Source organism: Triticum dicoccoides, chromosome 4A, assembly GCF_002162155.2.
Source record: "Triticum dicoccoides isolate Atlit2015 ecotype Zavitan chromosome 4A, WEW_v2.0, whole genome shotgun sequence".
Lineage (NCBI taxonomy): Eukaryota > Viridiplantae > Streptophyta > Magnoliopsida > Poales > Poaceae > Triticum > Triticum dicoccoides.
In genome coordinates, this window is record NC_041386.1 from 615,466,445 (window position 1) to 615,482,653 (window position 16,209).

The 16,209-nt window shown below is 42.6% G+C and overlaps 1 protein-coding gene and 1 long non-coding RNA gene across 12 annotated transcripts; one reads left to right on the top strand and one right to left on the bottom strand.

The window, feature by feature from the left end:
* Positions 1-2,480: 2,480 nt before the first annotated feature.
* On the top strand, positions 2,481-14,365 carry LOC119287370. 11 transcript variants are annotated; one of them, XR_005140844.1, is made up of 13 exons: positions 2,483-3,016; positions 3,502-3,580; positions 3,689-4,092; positions 4,183-4,252; positions 4,457-4,525; positions 5,444-5,606; positions 5,684-5,825; positions 9,838-9,996; positions 10,292-10,646; positions 11,085-11,371; positions 11,472-11,630; positions 13,373-13,512; positions 14,068-14,365. It is a non-coding gene; the product is annotated as an uncharacterized LOC119287370 (long non-coding RNA). The 11 variants fall into 11 exon arrangements; XR_005140845.1 differs by having other exon boundaries at positions 5,455-5,606; XR_005140848.1 differs by lacking the exon at positions 4,183-4,252 and having other exon boundaries at positions 2,484-3,016; positions 3,689-3,753; positions 3,883-4,092.
* Positions 6,162-9,418, bottom strand: LOC119287369. The gene is made up of 4 exons (XM_037566908.1): positions 9,330-9,418; positions 7,216-9,108; positions 6,992-7,110; positions 6,162-6,914 (listed from the first exon to the last, which is right to left on the bottom strand). Exons 2-4 carry the CDS (start codon positions 9,086-9,088, stop codon positions 6,399-6,401), a joined length of 2,508 nt encoding a protein of 835 aa, XP_037422805.1. The 5' UTR covers positions 9,089-9,108; positions 9,330-9,418; the 3' UTR covers positions 6,162-6,398.
* Positions 14,366-16,209: the final 1,844 nt, after the last annotated feature.

A 16,209-nucleotide genomic window follows, 5' to 3' on the forward strand; every position in this document is an offset into this window, starting at 1 on the left:
CAAGCAAGCCCTCGTATTCGGCGGTGTTGTTGGTTGACATCTCCCAGGGAAAGTGCATCTGGATGACGTACTTGAGGTGCTCTCCGGTGGGTGCGACAAGCAGCACACCAGCACCAGCGCCTTGCAGCGAGAAGGCACCATCAAAGTACATGATCCAGTTGCAGCTCGTTTCCTTGCCGGGGAGATCTACTCTTTACATTGCATATTGTCGACTATGCAAAGACGGTTCTATATACCTCGTATACATATTTAAAGTGTGATCCGTAGGCAACATGAGGATCCTGTTAATTCACTTCGGCGTGATCAGAGCTATGGAATACACAGATTCGAACCTCCATGGTGAGTAAGAGTTGTTCATCCTACTTTCTTATCTTTTATTATCTCAAGGATAAACAATGGAGAGCAGAACTAATCTAGATCAGATCCAAACTAGTCTCGCCTCTCTCGAGATGGGTGTGTCTAGTGTATGACTTGTATCTCCTCCCCTCCTTGCCGTGGTCACCGAGTTCTTATACGTGCTATTTTTTCTTGATCGTAAAGGCTACATACCACCTCCAAGTTGGGTCGTAGACGGTACCGACCTAAGGAAAAAAAAATCATCTGGCCAGTCTAAACGGCGTATTCTACTAGGCATCTTCCATATACAATATGACTCCTTTCTCAATATGATATGGTGGAGACTCATACTTGTGTATGGAACATGTTCATAGATACAACATTTATACATATATTTATACAGGTCATCTACATGTACAAATGTACATTGTTGCCTCATTGGTTCAACATCATAAAATGTTTAGTAAAAAAGTAATTTAGGATAATAATGAGTTTTTATAATAATGAAAGTAAGTCCAAACATTCATATAAAACATATTAATTTATCTAAGAAATCAAGAAAAATGAGTAAAATATAAAAAATGCAGAATGAACGTAAAATATCAGAAATCCATTCTTGAAAACCTACAAATAGTTCTTTTGATTTTTTAAACTAGGTTTATTTTTAAAAACTCATTTGAAGTGCTAATAGAATAAAATTTATAGTCAAAAACACAAATGCATATTTTATATTTAATTATATTTTTAAATAAAGAAATAAATGATTTCTTTGCTCCAAAATTTTCAGATTTACTGCCCCTGCCTTTTATTTTGTTTCAAATTTTACAAATTTCTAGTTGTTGTTTGTAGTTAATATTTCATTGAGCTTTTAAAAAACTACTCCCTCTGTTCCTTAATATTTGTCTTTCTAGGCATTTCAAATGGACTAAACATACAGATGTATGTAGACATATTATAGTGTAGATTCACTCATTTTGCTCCGTATGTAGTCACTTGTTGCAATCTCTAGAAAGACAAATATTTGGGAACGGAGGAAGTATATGTTTTCATGATTTATGTAATTCGTCTTATACATTCTTAAAAAAGATAAATACATGGATTTGAAAATAGGAAATTGTACATCAACTGTTTCATATTACAGGTCCACATATTTATTTATTTATTATTCTGTAGGTTATATTGTAAACTACCTCTTAGTGAAATTTTACACATATGCAGAATACATAAATATGGAAATATTTTCATATATTTTTAAAATCAGCTCACCCGACCATACATAATGCACCTTTGTTGTATCCCTTTGACTAAATAACTACTGAAGATAATAATACATCAAAATCAGTACCAATTTTTTATTAATTCTTACTGAATCTGTAATAAATACTTTTGATTGTATCGCTTAGAGCAAGTATAATAAGGTGATGTAGGCGGACTGTAAGGCTTAAAATATTATATCTTTGCTGAGTTGGATGAGAGAGAAGGGGAGAAAGAAGAGAAGCGGGCAATAGATTTGCAGCCGGCTCCAAAAAGGTATGCGAGAGTGTATGGTGGGCCATGTGGTAAAAGAGTAGTACTTCCTTGTAGCTCGCTATTATACATGTGGGCTATTACATTGACTATAGATGACATGGCAACATGTTATAGTTATCGGTCGGCTATATTATTAATCATGCTCTTAGCAATCTAAAGTCAAACGTCTTAAATGGGGGAAAACAAACTTCTCTATGGAGATTGGGCTGTATCTTTACTGGGCCACTTGCGGCGCGCTGTTGGGGTATGGCCTGGGATCTAGATGGCCCTTGTGCTCAGTTCATGGCCCACCCACATCACATCTCTCTCATGTTGTCCAGAACGAATAAAAGACAGTGTCAAGTCCTTTTTTGGGGAACACAGTGTCAAGGTTGTGTACTCTCAAGATGCAAAGAAATTACAAAAATGATGAATAAAGCAACTATTGTCCCAAAAAGAAGAATAAAATCGGTCATGTGTGCATGTTGAGATAAATAGGATAATGGGGATCAACTTCTTATCTCTACTCCTAATGCAGCAGTTGATAGTGTCCGTCGGTCAATTTTCGTCCCACCACTTTGGTTTGGTTTTTTTCGTGCCGCTGCTGCCTACCCCGCCTCCTACCGGTGCGCCACCACTCCCGCCTCCTTCCGGCGCGCCGTCATCCCCGCCACCTACCAGCGCGCCGTCATCCCCGTCTCCTACCGGCGCGCCGCCGGACCCTCCTTCTTCCCTGGAGCGCCGCCACCCCGCTGCCCCCGCCGTCTTCCCGAGCGCGCCGCTGCCGCCGTCTTCCCCAGAGCGCCACCGCCCCGCCACCCCCGCCCACGGGACCAGTGGTCCCATCGCCGGTCTCCCCCCACCCAGATCTGCCGGAGGCGCACCGAATCCTGCCTCACGGCCGGTTCCCGCGACTCGGCCGCCGCCCCAACCGCTGCAGCAGCCGAGCACCTCCACTAGGTGCCCCGGCGGTTCAGACCCCCACCTGGCCCCTCCCTCGAACCCAGCGAGCCTCCGCCCCGGCCTACTTCCCGCGCGAGGTCGCCTCGCCTCCTCCTGGCGCACCGCCGCCCCCACCATCTGGATCGATGTCCCACTTGAGTTAGACGTGAACGATATGTTGAAGAGAAAGGGGGCACAGGCTATTTCAGACCCTGATTCGTTTTCTCAGGTTCTTTTCCCTTCTGCAAATTCCACCCTCCTCATGATTTTGTTATTTTTGTTTTGTTGAGACGGGATGACTTAGATAACTGTGATTCAGATTCAGCAGACATACTAAAAGGGCTGGTTCTCTTTTGGCTCTGCATTGCTTCTTAAACATCAGTCTAATTTAATCCATCCGTGTAAAAACTGGATCCAAATTTGGTCTGTAATGCAACAAGTGTAAACTCAGAGTGTGGACTTTGCGGGTCTAGCTTCAGTGTGTGCTGTGTTCATCATGGTTATGTCCATGCTGCATATGAATGGAGCATCCTTGTGCTCGTGTGATCTTGCTTGTATACACCCTTCACATAAGATGGATACAGAGCCTATGATACCTTGCATTTGCATTAAAATGGACAATCTTTTTGCTAAGACCCTGGACTTTGTTCGTTCTGACATGTGCGTCTCAAGCTTACAATCTATTGAATCACAGTGGATATATTATGCCTGCAGGCAATGGCAAAGCTCCGTCAGCGTTATGATGATCTGAAAGAGCGGTATGCAGTTTCTGATGTTACTGTTTCAGTACAGAGTAAGCCGACAACATCCAACATACTTTCTTCACTTTGAACATAGTTGATGTGTTTTCTGTGGTTGGGGGAAACCCTATTGACGTTCTCTTGAACTGAACACCTTCCAGACGTGGCTTCTCAGCTAGGCTACAGTAGCATCGACTCTTTGAGCCTGGAGGACATGGTCATTGAGGTTTGCAATATAAGCATACTATAGACAGAACTGTGTCTACACAATTGGACAAAGGGCAAAAATTGCAGCTGAATATGGGACCTGTTTTTGTAAATAACTTCTCGTGAAATACTTGTCATCAAATGCAAGAGGGGTCGTCGAGGCTGCCCGCAACCCGATGCCCTCCACGGACACCACCACCATGATGGCGGAAGGAAGAGCAAGAGGGGTCGTCGAGGCTGGGTGCTGCCGTGAGGATGCTGGCGCCCGTGCACGGTGATGGCATTGTGGCGGAAGGTCTTCTTCCTGGGGAGCCGCGCCCAGCCTCAGTCTCCACCCGCGGCCACACTAACAAGATAGGTACGCCGCCGCGCCCTCGACATATTCCCTACTCCGGTGCACGTATGGTCAAACATGTATCGCTTATCTTGCCCCATACGACCTTGGCAGATCTCAATGCTTGCTTGCTAATGTGCATGTGTGGATGTTGCTGGTTGCTGCTGCTGTGCACGTCTGCTTGGTGTGCCCCTGCTGTTTTGTGTTCTCACCACCACATCCATGACAAATAAAATTTCTTAGTTTTCTTAGAATGGTTTGTGCCATGATCTTCATGCCAGGCAGGGTTTACATTACGCATGTGGACAACAGGATTTTGATGTCCAGTTAAACTTTCACATGGTTGTGCATATGCACTATCTATTAAACCGACAATCATTGTTTTCAGGTTCAGGTTCGATATGTGAGGGCTAAAGTACACTCCTGAGTTAAAGAAAGACCTCGAGAGACACTGTAGGTACGGTGCTATTGTTAGTGTGTTGTTGTCAGTACTACTCCAATACTTTGGTGTGTGGTTGCATAGTACTCCAATACTTTGGGGTAGTAATAAATGTATTCGTGGTGGGAAAGCATCAGTCGTTCGTATTTGCAGAATAGGGAAATCAATAAATATTACCATTAAGAAAGCATGCATGGTATAGTGAATACTTAGTATAGCAGTCATATTTTCTTGTCAACATGCACCTATTTGGAGGCTTATCCGATATTATTGCAATCTGGTAGAACTGACATATACTCCCTCCGTCCGGAAATACTTGTCATCAAAATGAATAAAAGGAGATGTATCTAGATGTATTTTAGTTCTAGATACATCCCTTTTAGTCCAGTTAGATGACAAGTATTTTCAGACGGAGGGAGTACTTTACTGGAGCTAGCACCTCATGCATAGTTATTGTATCAACCAGAAAGAAACTTCCGATCTACCATTTTACTAAACCAAATTGTATAGTGAGTAATTGAAGTGAAGTTGTTTTGGGCACCCAAAGATAATTCTGTTTGTATATTCCTGCCACTTATATGGTTACAAGAAGCTAAATGTTGTTTTTCTTTTTTATGTTCTATAAATTATTTCCATGGTTATCTCTGATACAGTTTTAAAATGATCTTTTTGGACCAATTATATTAGCTCAAGTTGCCATTTAGTTGAGTTCAAGTTCAGATTTGGCTGCCATTTTAGTTCAGTTCAGTTAGGAGCAACGTTTAGCATTCTAGCTGTATGATATGATGTCTACACATTTCCCTGTTCTCTTTTTGTGTAATGTAATTCCAGACTCTTTAGGTTAACCACTGCCACTAATTCTCTAATGGATATGCCATGTGCATAGGAAGGGTGCACCAGTTTTTCCTTATCTTCATCTGAATTAAATCCGTCCAGTGTGTATGCAGGAACTAAAGACATGTATTAGAGAATGAAGCATCAATCATCTTCTTGCTTATTGTTTGTCAAATGCTATATTAAAGTACTGTATCAATTCCATTGTTATTTACACGAAGGGACGGATTAAGACCTGTGGGATCATGGCTCTTTCAGCTTGAGCGTAAGCCTCTCCGGCTGTTCCATTTACATTATAATATCTTCATGTGACAATTATGTTTATTTTCCATCCTTTTTCAGAGTATTTGCGATGTATCCTTCACTTACCATGCCACGGGGTTGTTGCGGATATTGGTGGAGGACTTGGTGGACTAGCGCAAAATGGAATCCTAGAAAGAAGTGAAACTAATCAGCTATGGTCAGTCGGCAGAGGCGCATGCAGGTTTGTGCTTGAGGGTGCACGCGAGCCGGTGGCTACAGGCCAACGTTTACGAGTCGAAGAGTCGACGAGTCGTTCCAAGGTTGAGACTCATAGACTAGTCTAGACTAGTCTAGACTAGTGCGAGACTAGTCGACATGGTACTGTAGCACTGAACTTACAGTACGTAACTAATAATACCTAGTAATAGTATACACTATATAAGTATACAAGTACAGTATATAATACAAATGAATGCATGGGAAGTGGATGAAGAACCTGAGGCTGTGCCAATTGCAATATCCAATGGCCAGGGCCTCTGCTTCTCCACAAACCAGCAACAACAGTCTACGAAAGATAAAACCAATCAAATATGCACTATCAAACAACAGTCCAGCACAGCAACACTAGCATAAAAAACAAGTTCAGAACTCCATAATCCATAGGAGAACACCTTAGTGTGACAACTTGACAAGACGAACATAAGGTTCAACAAGTAGTCCAACATCAAAGTCTGAATTACAAAAAAAGGTTCAACAACACCACAAGCAACAAGTCCAGTCCAGCAAAAGAAATCTTGTAGCCTTAGCCCTCAAATCAATCTAGATCTAGATCCAGCTGAAAATCAGGGTCTATATCAATAGCTCGTGTAGGGCCATCATTGTCTTCACCATTGGTGTCCATGTCACTATCAATATCTTCAGCTTCCAATTCAGCCCGCAAGTCTTCATCATGGACAACCACACTTGTCCTTTGAGTGTAAAAGATATTAGAGCCAGCGGGAGGACTAGACTCACTGAAATCACCACGAGCCCTCCTTGGAAGATGGCGTCCACTTAGACCATCGGTCGCGCCAACGGCCTCATCAACATGGGACCAAAGTAGTGGATTGTCATCGTCCATAGCGTCATTTTGATGAACCAATTCAGCAGTAACATCAACCCATTCATTATCCCATTGAAATTCTTCTAGGATAAGTGCATTAGCCCTCTTTCCTTTGGAACCTTGCTCGCGTAACTTTTCAAACCTAGTTGTCATTTGCCGGTTGTATGAGACATATGCTAGCTTGTTCAATCTCTTATACTCCAAACGGTTTCTTCCTTTGGTATGGATCTGCAAGCAAATCCTTTTGTGAGAAGCTGCTATAGACTGCAATTATCTATCAAACCATCCAATTGCTAGATACTTACATGAGAAAATGCACTCCAATTGCGCTCACAGCCAGACGATGAACAACATAGACTAATGATTCGTTTTGCAAAAGATTGGAGGTCATAAGCAAGGCCACCATATGCATTCCACCAAAGTACTACAAAAATCAGCAAGTAGGAGTTGAAACAAGCAAGTAGACGTTGAAACTTGAAACATAGAGTCAAGAAGATAAGCTACTAGCTGCATTCTCATAGATACTTACGAGGACTCTTTTTCTCGCGGTCTTTAATTGCCATTTGCTTGGTGAAACATTCACCCTCCGCGAGCTCATAATCATCAGCCAATTTACTTATCTTGGATTGTAGTTCATCATCCGGCACCATCTTCCATAGCACATCATTGAACATTGAACGCAGCCGTGCAGCTAGTCTTTTGTTAGTCTCCTTCATTTGAAAGAACTTGCTGGGGTTCAAAAACATTGCAGCCCCATGTAGCTTTTGCTCCATCTGGTGATCCCACCTCTTGTCAACAATTGCTAGCACTTGACTTTGTAGGCCTGGCCTTTGTGACAATGCATCCTTTATGTGTGTCTTCGCAACATCCATGGCTGCCCAAATTTCGGGCATTGCTGGACTGTCATCACCATCAACAATCCTCAAAGCAACAAGAATGGGTTGTGAAGCTCTCATGCAGTTCTCCACCGATTGCCAAAACGTCACAGAGAGCACGGTATTTTCAGCCATCTTCCCTGGTGGGGTGAGCTTCAACTTGTTTGCATGCCATTCTGTGCTAACAAATAGTGCTTTCAAATGTTGGCGTTGTTTCCACATGCTGGCCAATGTGAGGAAGGAGGTTGCAAAACGAGTTGCTCCAGGCCTTACAAGATCTCTCTTGCCATTCAAGGTTCTCATTTGATCAAGAATCCTACCATGGGCATAAATAAATCTGGTTGTTTTCTTTGCTTTAGCAATGCAATCACTGAACTCTCTTATCTTCCCAATGTCCTCTAGCATAAGATCCAAACAGTGAGCAGCACAAGGTGTCCAATACAAAGATGGATACTTATCCATTAGAAGTCTCCCGGCTGCCTTGTAGTTGGAGCCATTGTCGCTAACGACCTGGATTACCAATTCAGGTCCAATTGCCTCAATCTGTTCACTCAATAATTTTGCTACCAATTCAGCAGTAACAGACTCAGAAGAAACATTGGCTGTCCCTAAGAAGAATGTACCTTCAGGACTATTGGCGAGAAAATTGATCAAGTGTCGCCCACTCATGTCCGTCCAACCGTCGGACATGAGAGTGCAACCATACTCCTTCCACGCCTTTTGATGCTTGGCCTTCAAAGTGTCAGTCTTGAGCTTTGCCTTCTCAAGTAATGGTACCCTCACATCATGGTAAGAAGGTGTGATATAATCTGAACCATACTGTCCTACAGACTCCAATAGGATCTCCCAACTTCTCGAATTGATAATATTGAGTGGAAGGCAATTCTCATAGAGAAAGTCAGCTACATGACCATCTACTTCATCTTTTTGTTCTTTTGTCTTTGTTCCATAATGCTTGATTTTTAACTGCTTGCTTCCTGCTCTATGCCTCTCAGCAACCACCTCCTCTGGTGTCTTCCTAACCTCATCTGCAATTGACTTGCTTGTCCTCTTTGCCGCCACCGGCGCCGTCACAATAAAAGAAGCCTTCCTTTTCGTGGAGGCTGCGGTGCTATTCGACGCCCTTGAACTTGCTCCTACCTCCTCCTCTCCTCCATCTCCATCAGTTGCTTCAACTTCATCCCCATCAAGTTGCATGGCTTTGAACTTGGTTGAGTTGGTCTTCATGTACAAATGCATCTCTTTCCTGATCTCATTGGTTGCTTTTAGACACATTTTCACCTCTGTGTAACCCCCACCAAGGTGCTTCTTCATCCTTAGCACTCCAGAAGTGATGTTTTTGCCACACAAAACACACTGGAGTGTCAATTTGTCCTGCAGATCAGGCCAAAAGGAATATTTCCATGCTGGGTCCTTGCTCCTACGTGGCTTCCTTGCAGGATCCTTCGATGGATCGTAATGCTCATCGGCTTGAGCTGCAGCAGCTGCTGAACACACTACTTGACATATCTCTGGTGTTGTAGACATTGTAGCTCAGACCTCAGGACCTGGAAGTTGAAACAAACTCAGTCTAGTAGCACCAGCAAGCAGCAGCAAGCAGGGCAGCACCAGCAAGCAGCAGCAAACAGAGCAACACCAACAGCAAGCAGAGCAGCACCAGCAAGCAGCAGCAAGCAGAGCAGCACGAGTAGTCCTCCAGCAGCGAGGCAGAGCAACACCAGCAGCAAGCCAAGAAAAAGAGGAGGAGAAGGGGGGCACTGAGGCTCACCTGCTTGAAGAGGAGAAGAGCACGAGGGGCCGGCGGTGCGAGGAGGGGCGCGAGACGAAGGAGCAGGAGAAGAGCACGAGGGGCCGGCGACGGCGGAGCTCCAGATCCGCGGCGGCGCGCGTCCAGCGGCCGGCGGCGCGAGGAGGGCTTGACGGGCGCGTCCAGCAGCCGGCGGCGTGAGGAGGGTGAGGAGAGGAAAGAAAGAATTAGGTCTAGTCTCACGGGGATGAGCCACCTATTTATACTCCCCCAGTTTTTTGAGTCGTTCGACTCGAACATGTCGACTAGTCCAGACTAGTCGTCGACTAGTCGATGACTGGCTCGACTCGTCTAAGTAGTCTACACGAGAAACTGAGTCGACAGCCACTTTGCGACTCATAGACTAGTCGAGCGACTAGTCTAGACTAGTCGTTCGACTCGTAATCGTTGCTACAGGCAAAGGGTACGGCCTGTGTGTGCGTGTTGTGGATAGTGTTGTGGTCGCCTGATATGATTGTAAATCGTGTAGAGCAAAGGAGGCTTCTGTGGCGCCGGAGCAACAATTTCAGTGAGCACATGGACTTGATGCAGGGAGGGTCGTCGAAGATAAGGACGGCGGCCCGGCCTACACATGATGGAACACACATTGCCGACGATGCGGTACCAGGGCTAGAGAAGAGATCCCAAGGTATGCATGAAGCCTTCTTAGTTAGTTTTTTAGTTGAGCGACTGCATAACTGAAGAATTTTGTGTGTGTAGTCTTTCAAAGTTGATTCAGACATAGCCTTACAATTCAAGAGCAACGGTGTCTTAACTTTTCAAAATTTTATCAATCATTGTACTGTTTTTGGATTGTTGATGAGAGATGTAGATTTGTGATACTGGTTGCAATGAAATTTGGTTCAGTAATTCAGTGTTTAGACATACAAGATACTATAATATAGCTCAGGATTAAAAAAATTGGTCACTTTGTTTCATTCTAGAATGCCCGCCGCAGTACTGCATTGCCACTATCTTCAAAGACGCGTCGCTGGATGTTGTTAGGGATTTCTTCTGGGATGATGACTTCCGGGTCAAGAACACTTGGGACAATATCTGCAGCACGAGATTGAACGACGGGTGCACAAATACTGGAACAATGGTTGTTTGCTGGGTCAGGAAGGTGAGGTATCTGCGTGATATCCCTGGCAATATTTCTGGAATGCATTACAAACTATATAAGTTTTGCCGTCACTGCTTGCCTTGCCTGTGCAGTTTCCATTCTTCTGCAACGACAGGGAGTATGTTATCGGTCGCAGGGTCTGGGCATCGGGAAAGACGTACTACTGCGCTAATAAGGTATGTGATGAAATAGTACAACTTTATATGTTAGGGTTCCTTTACGACAGGGAGTATGTTATCGGTCACGTGATTGCTTTTACAGCCATTTTCAGGGTTCCTTTACTACTATACATGAGATGGAAACTCTTGTTGTTTTTGTTCCATGTTCCCATTTGCAAATTTTCATCACGTGATTGCTTTTACAGCCATTGCCGCTTCGTCCATATTTGGTTATGATGCACTGCATTCTATATCCATCAGTTCCAAGCATATTTCTCCTTTCTATCTGTAGTTCCTCACACTAGATAAGCGAAGGACGATGCATAATATGATCCCTCCCTCTCTCTCTCTCTCTCTCTCTCTATATATATATATATATATATATATATATATATATCTAAATTCATGGTAGCAAGAATCACTACGTACTGATACTAATTAAGCTATACCTTTCAGGTGTTTTATGAAATGTCCTCCGTCCGAAAATACTTGTCATCAAAATGAATAAAAGGAGATCACAATGTTGGACACGACCACCTAAGAATTGAATATTTTTAGTTGGAATACTGTTTTAATGATCAATCACAATGTTGGACGCGACCACCTACTTATTCCCGAGACTTTAAGTCTTTGGTGGCTTAAGCACAATATGACTGGCATATGTTCTACATCTGCGGCATGTAATGACCCTACTGGCATTTCAAGAGGTCTGTAAATACAACACTCTTCCAAAGTATTTCCAAGTAAGTGTTCACCTCGTGAGATTTATTAAATGTTTTAGATATCTCGCTTGTGAATGCTCATCGGTAGCTAATATCCTGAGTATTTTGATAACGTGTTTAGGTCTGGATGGTTATTGAGCCTGCATTGATGAAATAGTTGACAAAGAAGGAACTGAAATGAGGTTATTGAAGCTGCATTTAAGAATCTTGGTTGATGAGCTGACATCTGACCAAAAACTCAAGAACTAGAAACAAGCCTGACATCCTTTTTCTGTAATCGGTATGTTCTCGGTAGCAACCCTGTCATCCTTTTCTATCCACATGATGCTTAGGGGGCGTTTGGATTAGCACCAACGCCGACCCTATCTGTTTTTTGGCATGCCCTTGCGATTTGGGCCCTGTTTGGACCATCGCCAAAATATTGGCTCGCCCTGGCTCGCCCCGAAGGCTCAGTGTTACTTCTGCCAGCTCGTGGGCGCATCGAGGGCGCCGAAATTGGTCGCCAAAAAATTGGCGAGCACGTCCCTCGCCGGCTGATACGAGGATCTCGTGTTAGTTTTTTTAATCTCGTATAGTTCGAACAATCGGTGCGGCGGATTAATCGGCTGAGTATTTCTTTGGGTCGTTGTGATCACTTAGATCGCGCAACTAATTCTGTTTAGCACAGTCCAATAGCCGGAGAAGAAATTGTACTACTAAATTACGGTTGTTTGTCTCTTTTTCTTTTTTTGCGAATGAAATTGTCTCTGTTTTCGTAAAGGCAGCGCAAGTTTCGTTGAGCACAAATGTTGTATCTTTTCATTGTTTTTGTGAATGACCCATTTCATTTCTTTCTGCATGCTACAGTTAATTAAGTGTCCATATTACAAAAATAAAGTTTTGAGTTTATTTGTTATTGGATCAACATTATAACTAAAAACACAAATCAATTCAAGTTGTCAAACGAATTGTAATATCTGCCAACATTTTGGAAGGTTCAGTGGCTATAAACCAAACAATAACAACTTGCCAATTTTTTGGTCATGCCCTCACTTTGGTCATGCCAAAAATTTGATAGGGCAAATTGGGGCACAAACCAAACACACCCTTACTGTTTTTTGTACTTGTTCGTCACCAATCAATAAAACATTGTGTATTCATTGCATATGGTGAATGGCCTTCTAGATTTGTGAGTTCATAGGTAGTTATACAACAGCAGAGCCATGTTCTAAAAACAGATTCGAGCCTTTCCTTGGTTTGGAGTTGGGTCCCGAAGAAACGTTCGAGCGCATGAAATCAGTTCTTTTCAAGATCGCAATTGCTTTTTCTCTCTCATAGATTCCACTCGTAACATATCACAAGTATCTTCAGCCTAAGAAAATAAGAAAAGTGAACTTACATGATTTATTTAAATTACTAAATAACTTACTAGATAATGTATATTTCCGTTTGAGCATTCCAAAAACTGAATGCCACTCCGTTAAGCTGTAGGATGCATAAGGTAAGGGAAATATAGGAAGCCCAGACATCTGTAGTAATACCAGAAGTGGAAGAACAAGGGCAAGAAAATATGTAAAAGGGCCAATGATAGGCGGAAAAAGATTCACGTGGTTAATAGTTCATGTTTTGCACCAAGGAAGAACGGAGGAATGGTACCAAAGAGAAATGAGTGAGCATACACCTTTGCTAGATTTTATGAACTGAATTAATGTACAAAAACACATATTGTTATCTTGGTGCATGTAGTTATTTAATTTAACAACTTGAATTCCACATGAAGCGTACTGTATTGGACTTCTCTCGGCTTTACATGTGCTCATATTCCATAATTTGGATCAGAAATGAAGCCTATGCGTATGTATAAAGCATTTGCATTATACTAATATTGTGTGTGTTGTTTTCATGAACTCCATAGCAGATATCCCGATTCAAAGTAATATAGCCAGAGATGTTAACATTTGTTGTTGGAAACACAAGCACTAATTTTTTTTATTGCATTTGAACTAGATATGGTTGTATCTTAGAGATTGTTGCTTTGGACAGGATTTACTATATTTCTGCAGCAGGCTACATGCTTCTCTGAATGACCATTTAAGGAGTGAACATGAATTACTGATGTATATGTTCCATGCTCCATGGGGAGGGAACAAGGATTGATTTTCGCCAGGAGTAGGGAGAGTATGGTGAGTTACTTCTATGCTTTAAGGGGCTTCCAGAACTACTTGATTGTGAAACAAGTCACTAGGTACTGCTCAGATGAATTATATGGATTGTACCACCGTCCGTCCAAGCTGTAGAAACTCCTATCCCTGAATTTCTACCATTAAATTTTAGTCATTACATTTCTACAGAGGCTATGTGAAGCAAAGAAACTCCTATCCCTTTTAAATTTTAATACATGTGAAGTACTACTCCCTCCGTTCCGATTTACTTGTCGTGGTTTTAGTTCAAATTTGAACTAAAACCACGACGAGTAAATCAGAACGGAGGGAGTACATGTTAGTAAGGAGCTGACACTCTTGGACGGTGAGAAATTATTGACGTTTGGTAATGAGAAATTATTGACGTTTGGTATAGAAATATAATTACATGAAAAACAAAGTTTAATTATTGATGTCATAATTTTTTTTGGCCATACCTGCATATTTACAACCCTCTTATCTTTATTACTACTGTTCTTTGCCATACATGATAGTTCAGCTGTGAAATTGACTACAGCTTACATGCATACTTACCAGACTTGCCTAACAGAAGCACAAACACAAATGGACACTCTGAAGTTGTATCAGACACACCACCACAAGACATGCTGTGTGCGTCACAATTCTTAGCAGCGACCGTTACAATCGTGCAACGCCAAGATGGCTAGCGACAAGGATTTGAGGAGGACAAGACGGTAGCTATCGACAAGGATTCAAGAAGGATCAGATGCCACGGTAGTGGTTGTAATAATAGTCGAGACGAATCTGAAAAAATTGAGTTGAGTTGTTGAGATGTGGAGATATGATGGATTTTGCAAAAAAAAAAAAAAAAAAAGAGTAAATTTTTGCTACAGAGAACATATCGGTGTGCATGTACTGATTGCACTTGCTTCATGGCGCAATACGTTTATCCTGCTACAAAAAAGGTATTGTTTTTTATTAGAGAAGGGGGGTTCCAAGGCATCTACCATAAAAGACGACAAGGTCACATGATATGCACTGATTGCATTTGCTTTATGGTGCAATATGTTTATCCTTCTATTAAAAATGTATTTTTTTATTGGAGAAGGGGGCTTCAATGGCAGAGATAGTAGGAAGAAGAAAAGTTATCTACCATAAAAAAGGTCACATGACATGCATGACGATCCTAACGTTACATGTTAGCCATGTTTTTAAACGAAAGGGTTTCAATAAAAAAGAAATGTCTCGCTATGGCAGGAAAACGAGTAGTAAGGGGAGGGCCCGGTAGAAAAAAGAAAGACCATGTGTTGGTGATAACAGTCGGATGGTCTGGACAACCATATTTCTCCTTCAGAGTAATGCTACATCTACGTGAAGTTCTTTTATGGGTTCAACGGACTATCGACTGTGGACCAACAGGATTTAAGATCAGAGAAGGATGGGGCCAACCCCAGCTGAAAATCAGGGGGAGAAAGATGAGTTAGAAGGAGATTCTCTATAACTCTCGTAAGGGTCCGTGCGTCTAGGATTATTGTCTCCTTCATATATTGTGTGTATTTAAGATAGTCCAGACTGTTTAGATGAATAAATTTTATGAAGACAAATTCATTCTTATGCATTGTGGCCCGTAGCAACGCACGGGCATTTTACTAGTGTATATAGGATATGAGCCATCTACCTATCATTATCGGACCTCTCTTTGTACACGTGATTATGTTTAATTATAGGCTGACGCATCCATGCATGCATGATTGGTGCAAGCACCTTAACAAAGTCAGAAAGTTCCTCAGGTGATTCACATGTTATCGCTGGCCCTTGCATGTACTGCATGCGAATGGTGATGGTTGTACCTGTTGAGATTAACTAGAGAATACCCCGCGCGTTGCTGCGTGAATCGATTGCAATATATCTTAGTGATTTGATTGTATGAAGCTTTCATCATTGAATTACTAATATATGAACTAAAGCTGAAAATAAATATTATATATTGTATTTCATTATTGTGTAGTCAGAAAATATTTTGAATATAGGTGGTACAACATAATAAAAAAACAATTATGCATGTTGAGTGGACTTTTGATGAGGTGGCATGTGTGGTGAGTTGAAGGTGTGCATGAGGTCAGCTAATAATGATTTTTTTCTCTCATGCATGTAGTGGTGGGCCTTTAATGATGTGGCATGTGTGCATGTTGAGATAAATAGAATAGTGGGGATCAACTTCTTATGTAAATAGGGTTAACACATGTAATTAGCCGGAAATCTCCCCCTGCCCAACCGTCGTTGCGGTTCCTCCCGCAACAGACGCATCCCTCTGGAACCAACACATTCCTTCGCTCATCTCTCTCCAGATGGTATAAGTAGTGCATGTAACCATCAATCAATACAGAGATTACATTCGATCTCAAACACGTTATAACACACACTAGAACAACCAGTGAGAGCAAGAAAAACAACAGAGAAATAGAGAAGGGAGGGAGCACTCGCCGCCGGTGAGATGTCTGGCCTCGCTTCCTTCTTCTCCCGCGTGATCCGCGAGGATGGTCGTCGTTACCATCGTTGCTACCATGGTGTTGGTGGACTCCGCCGTTTCTGTCGCCGGATGCGCCCCCGCGGTGTTCACCATGCCCCTGGACACGGTCACCGCGCTCCTGGATGCGCCCAACGCGGTGCTCCCCGCGCCCATGGCCAGGCGCCCATGGGGTTCGACCCCTGGCTAGT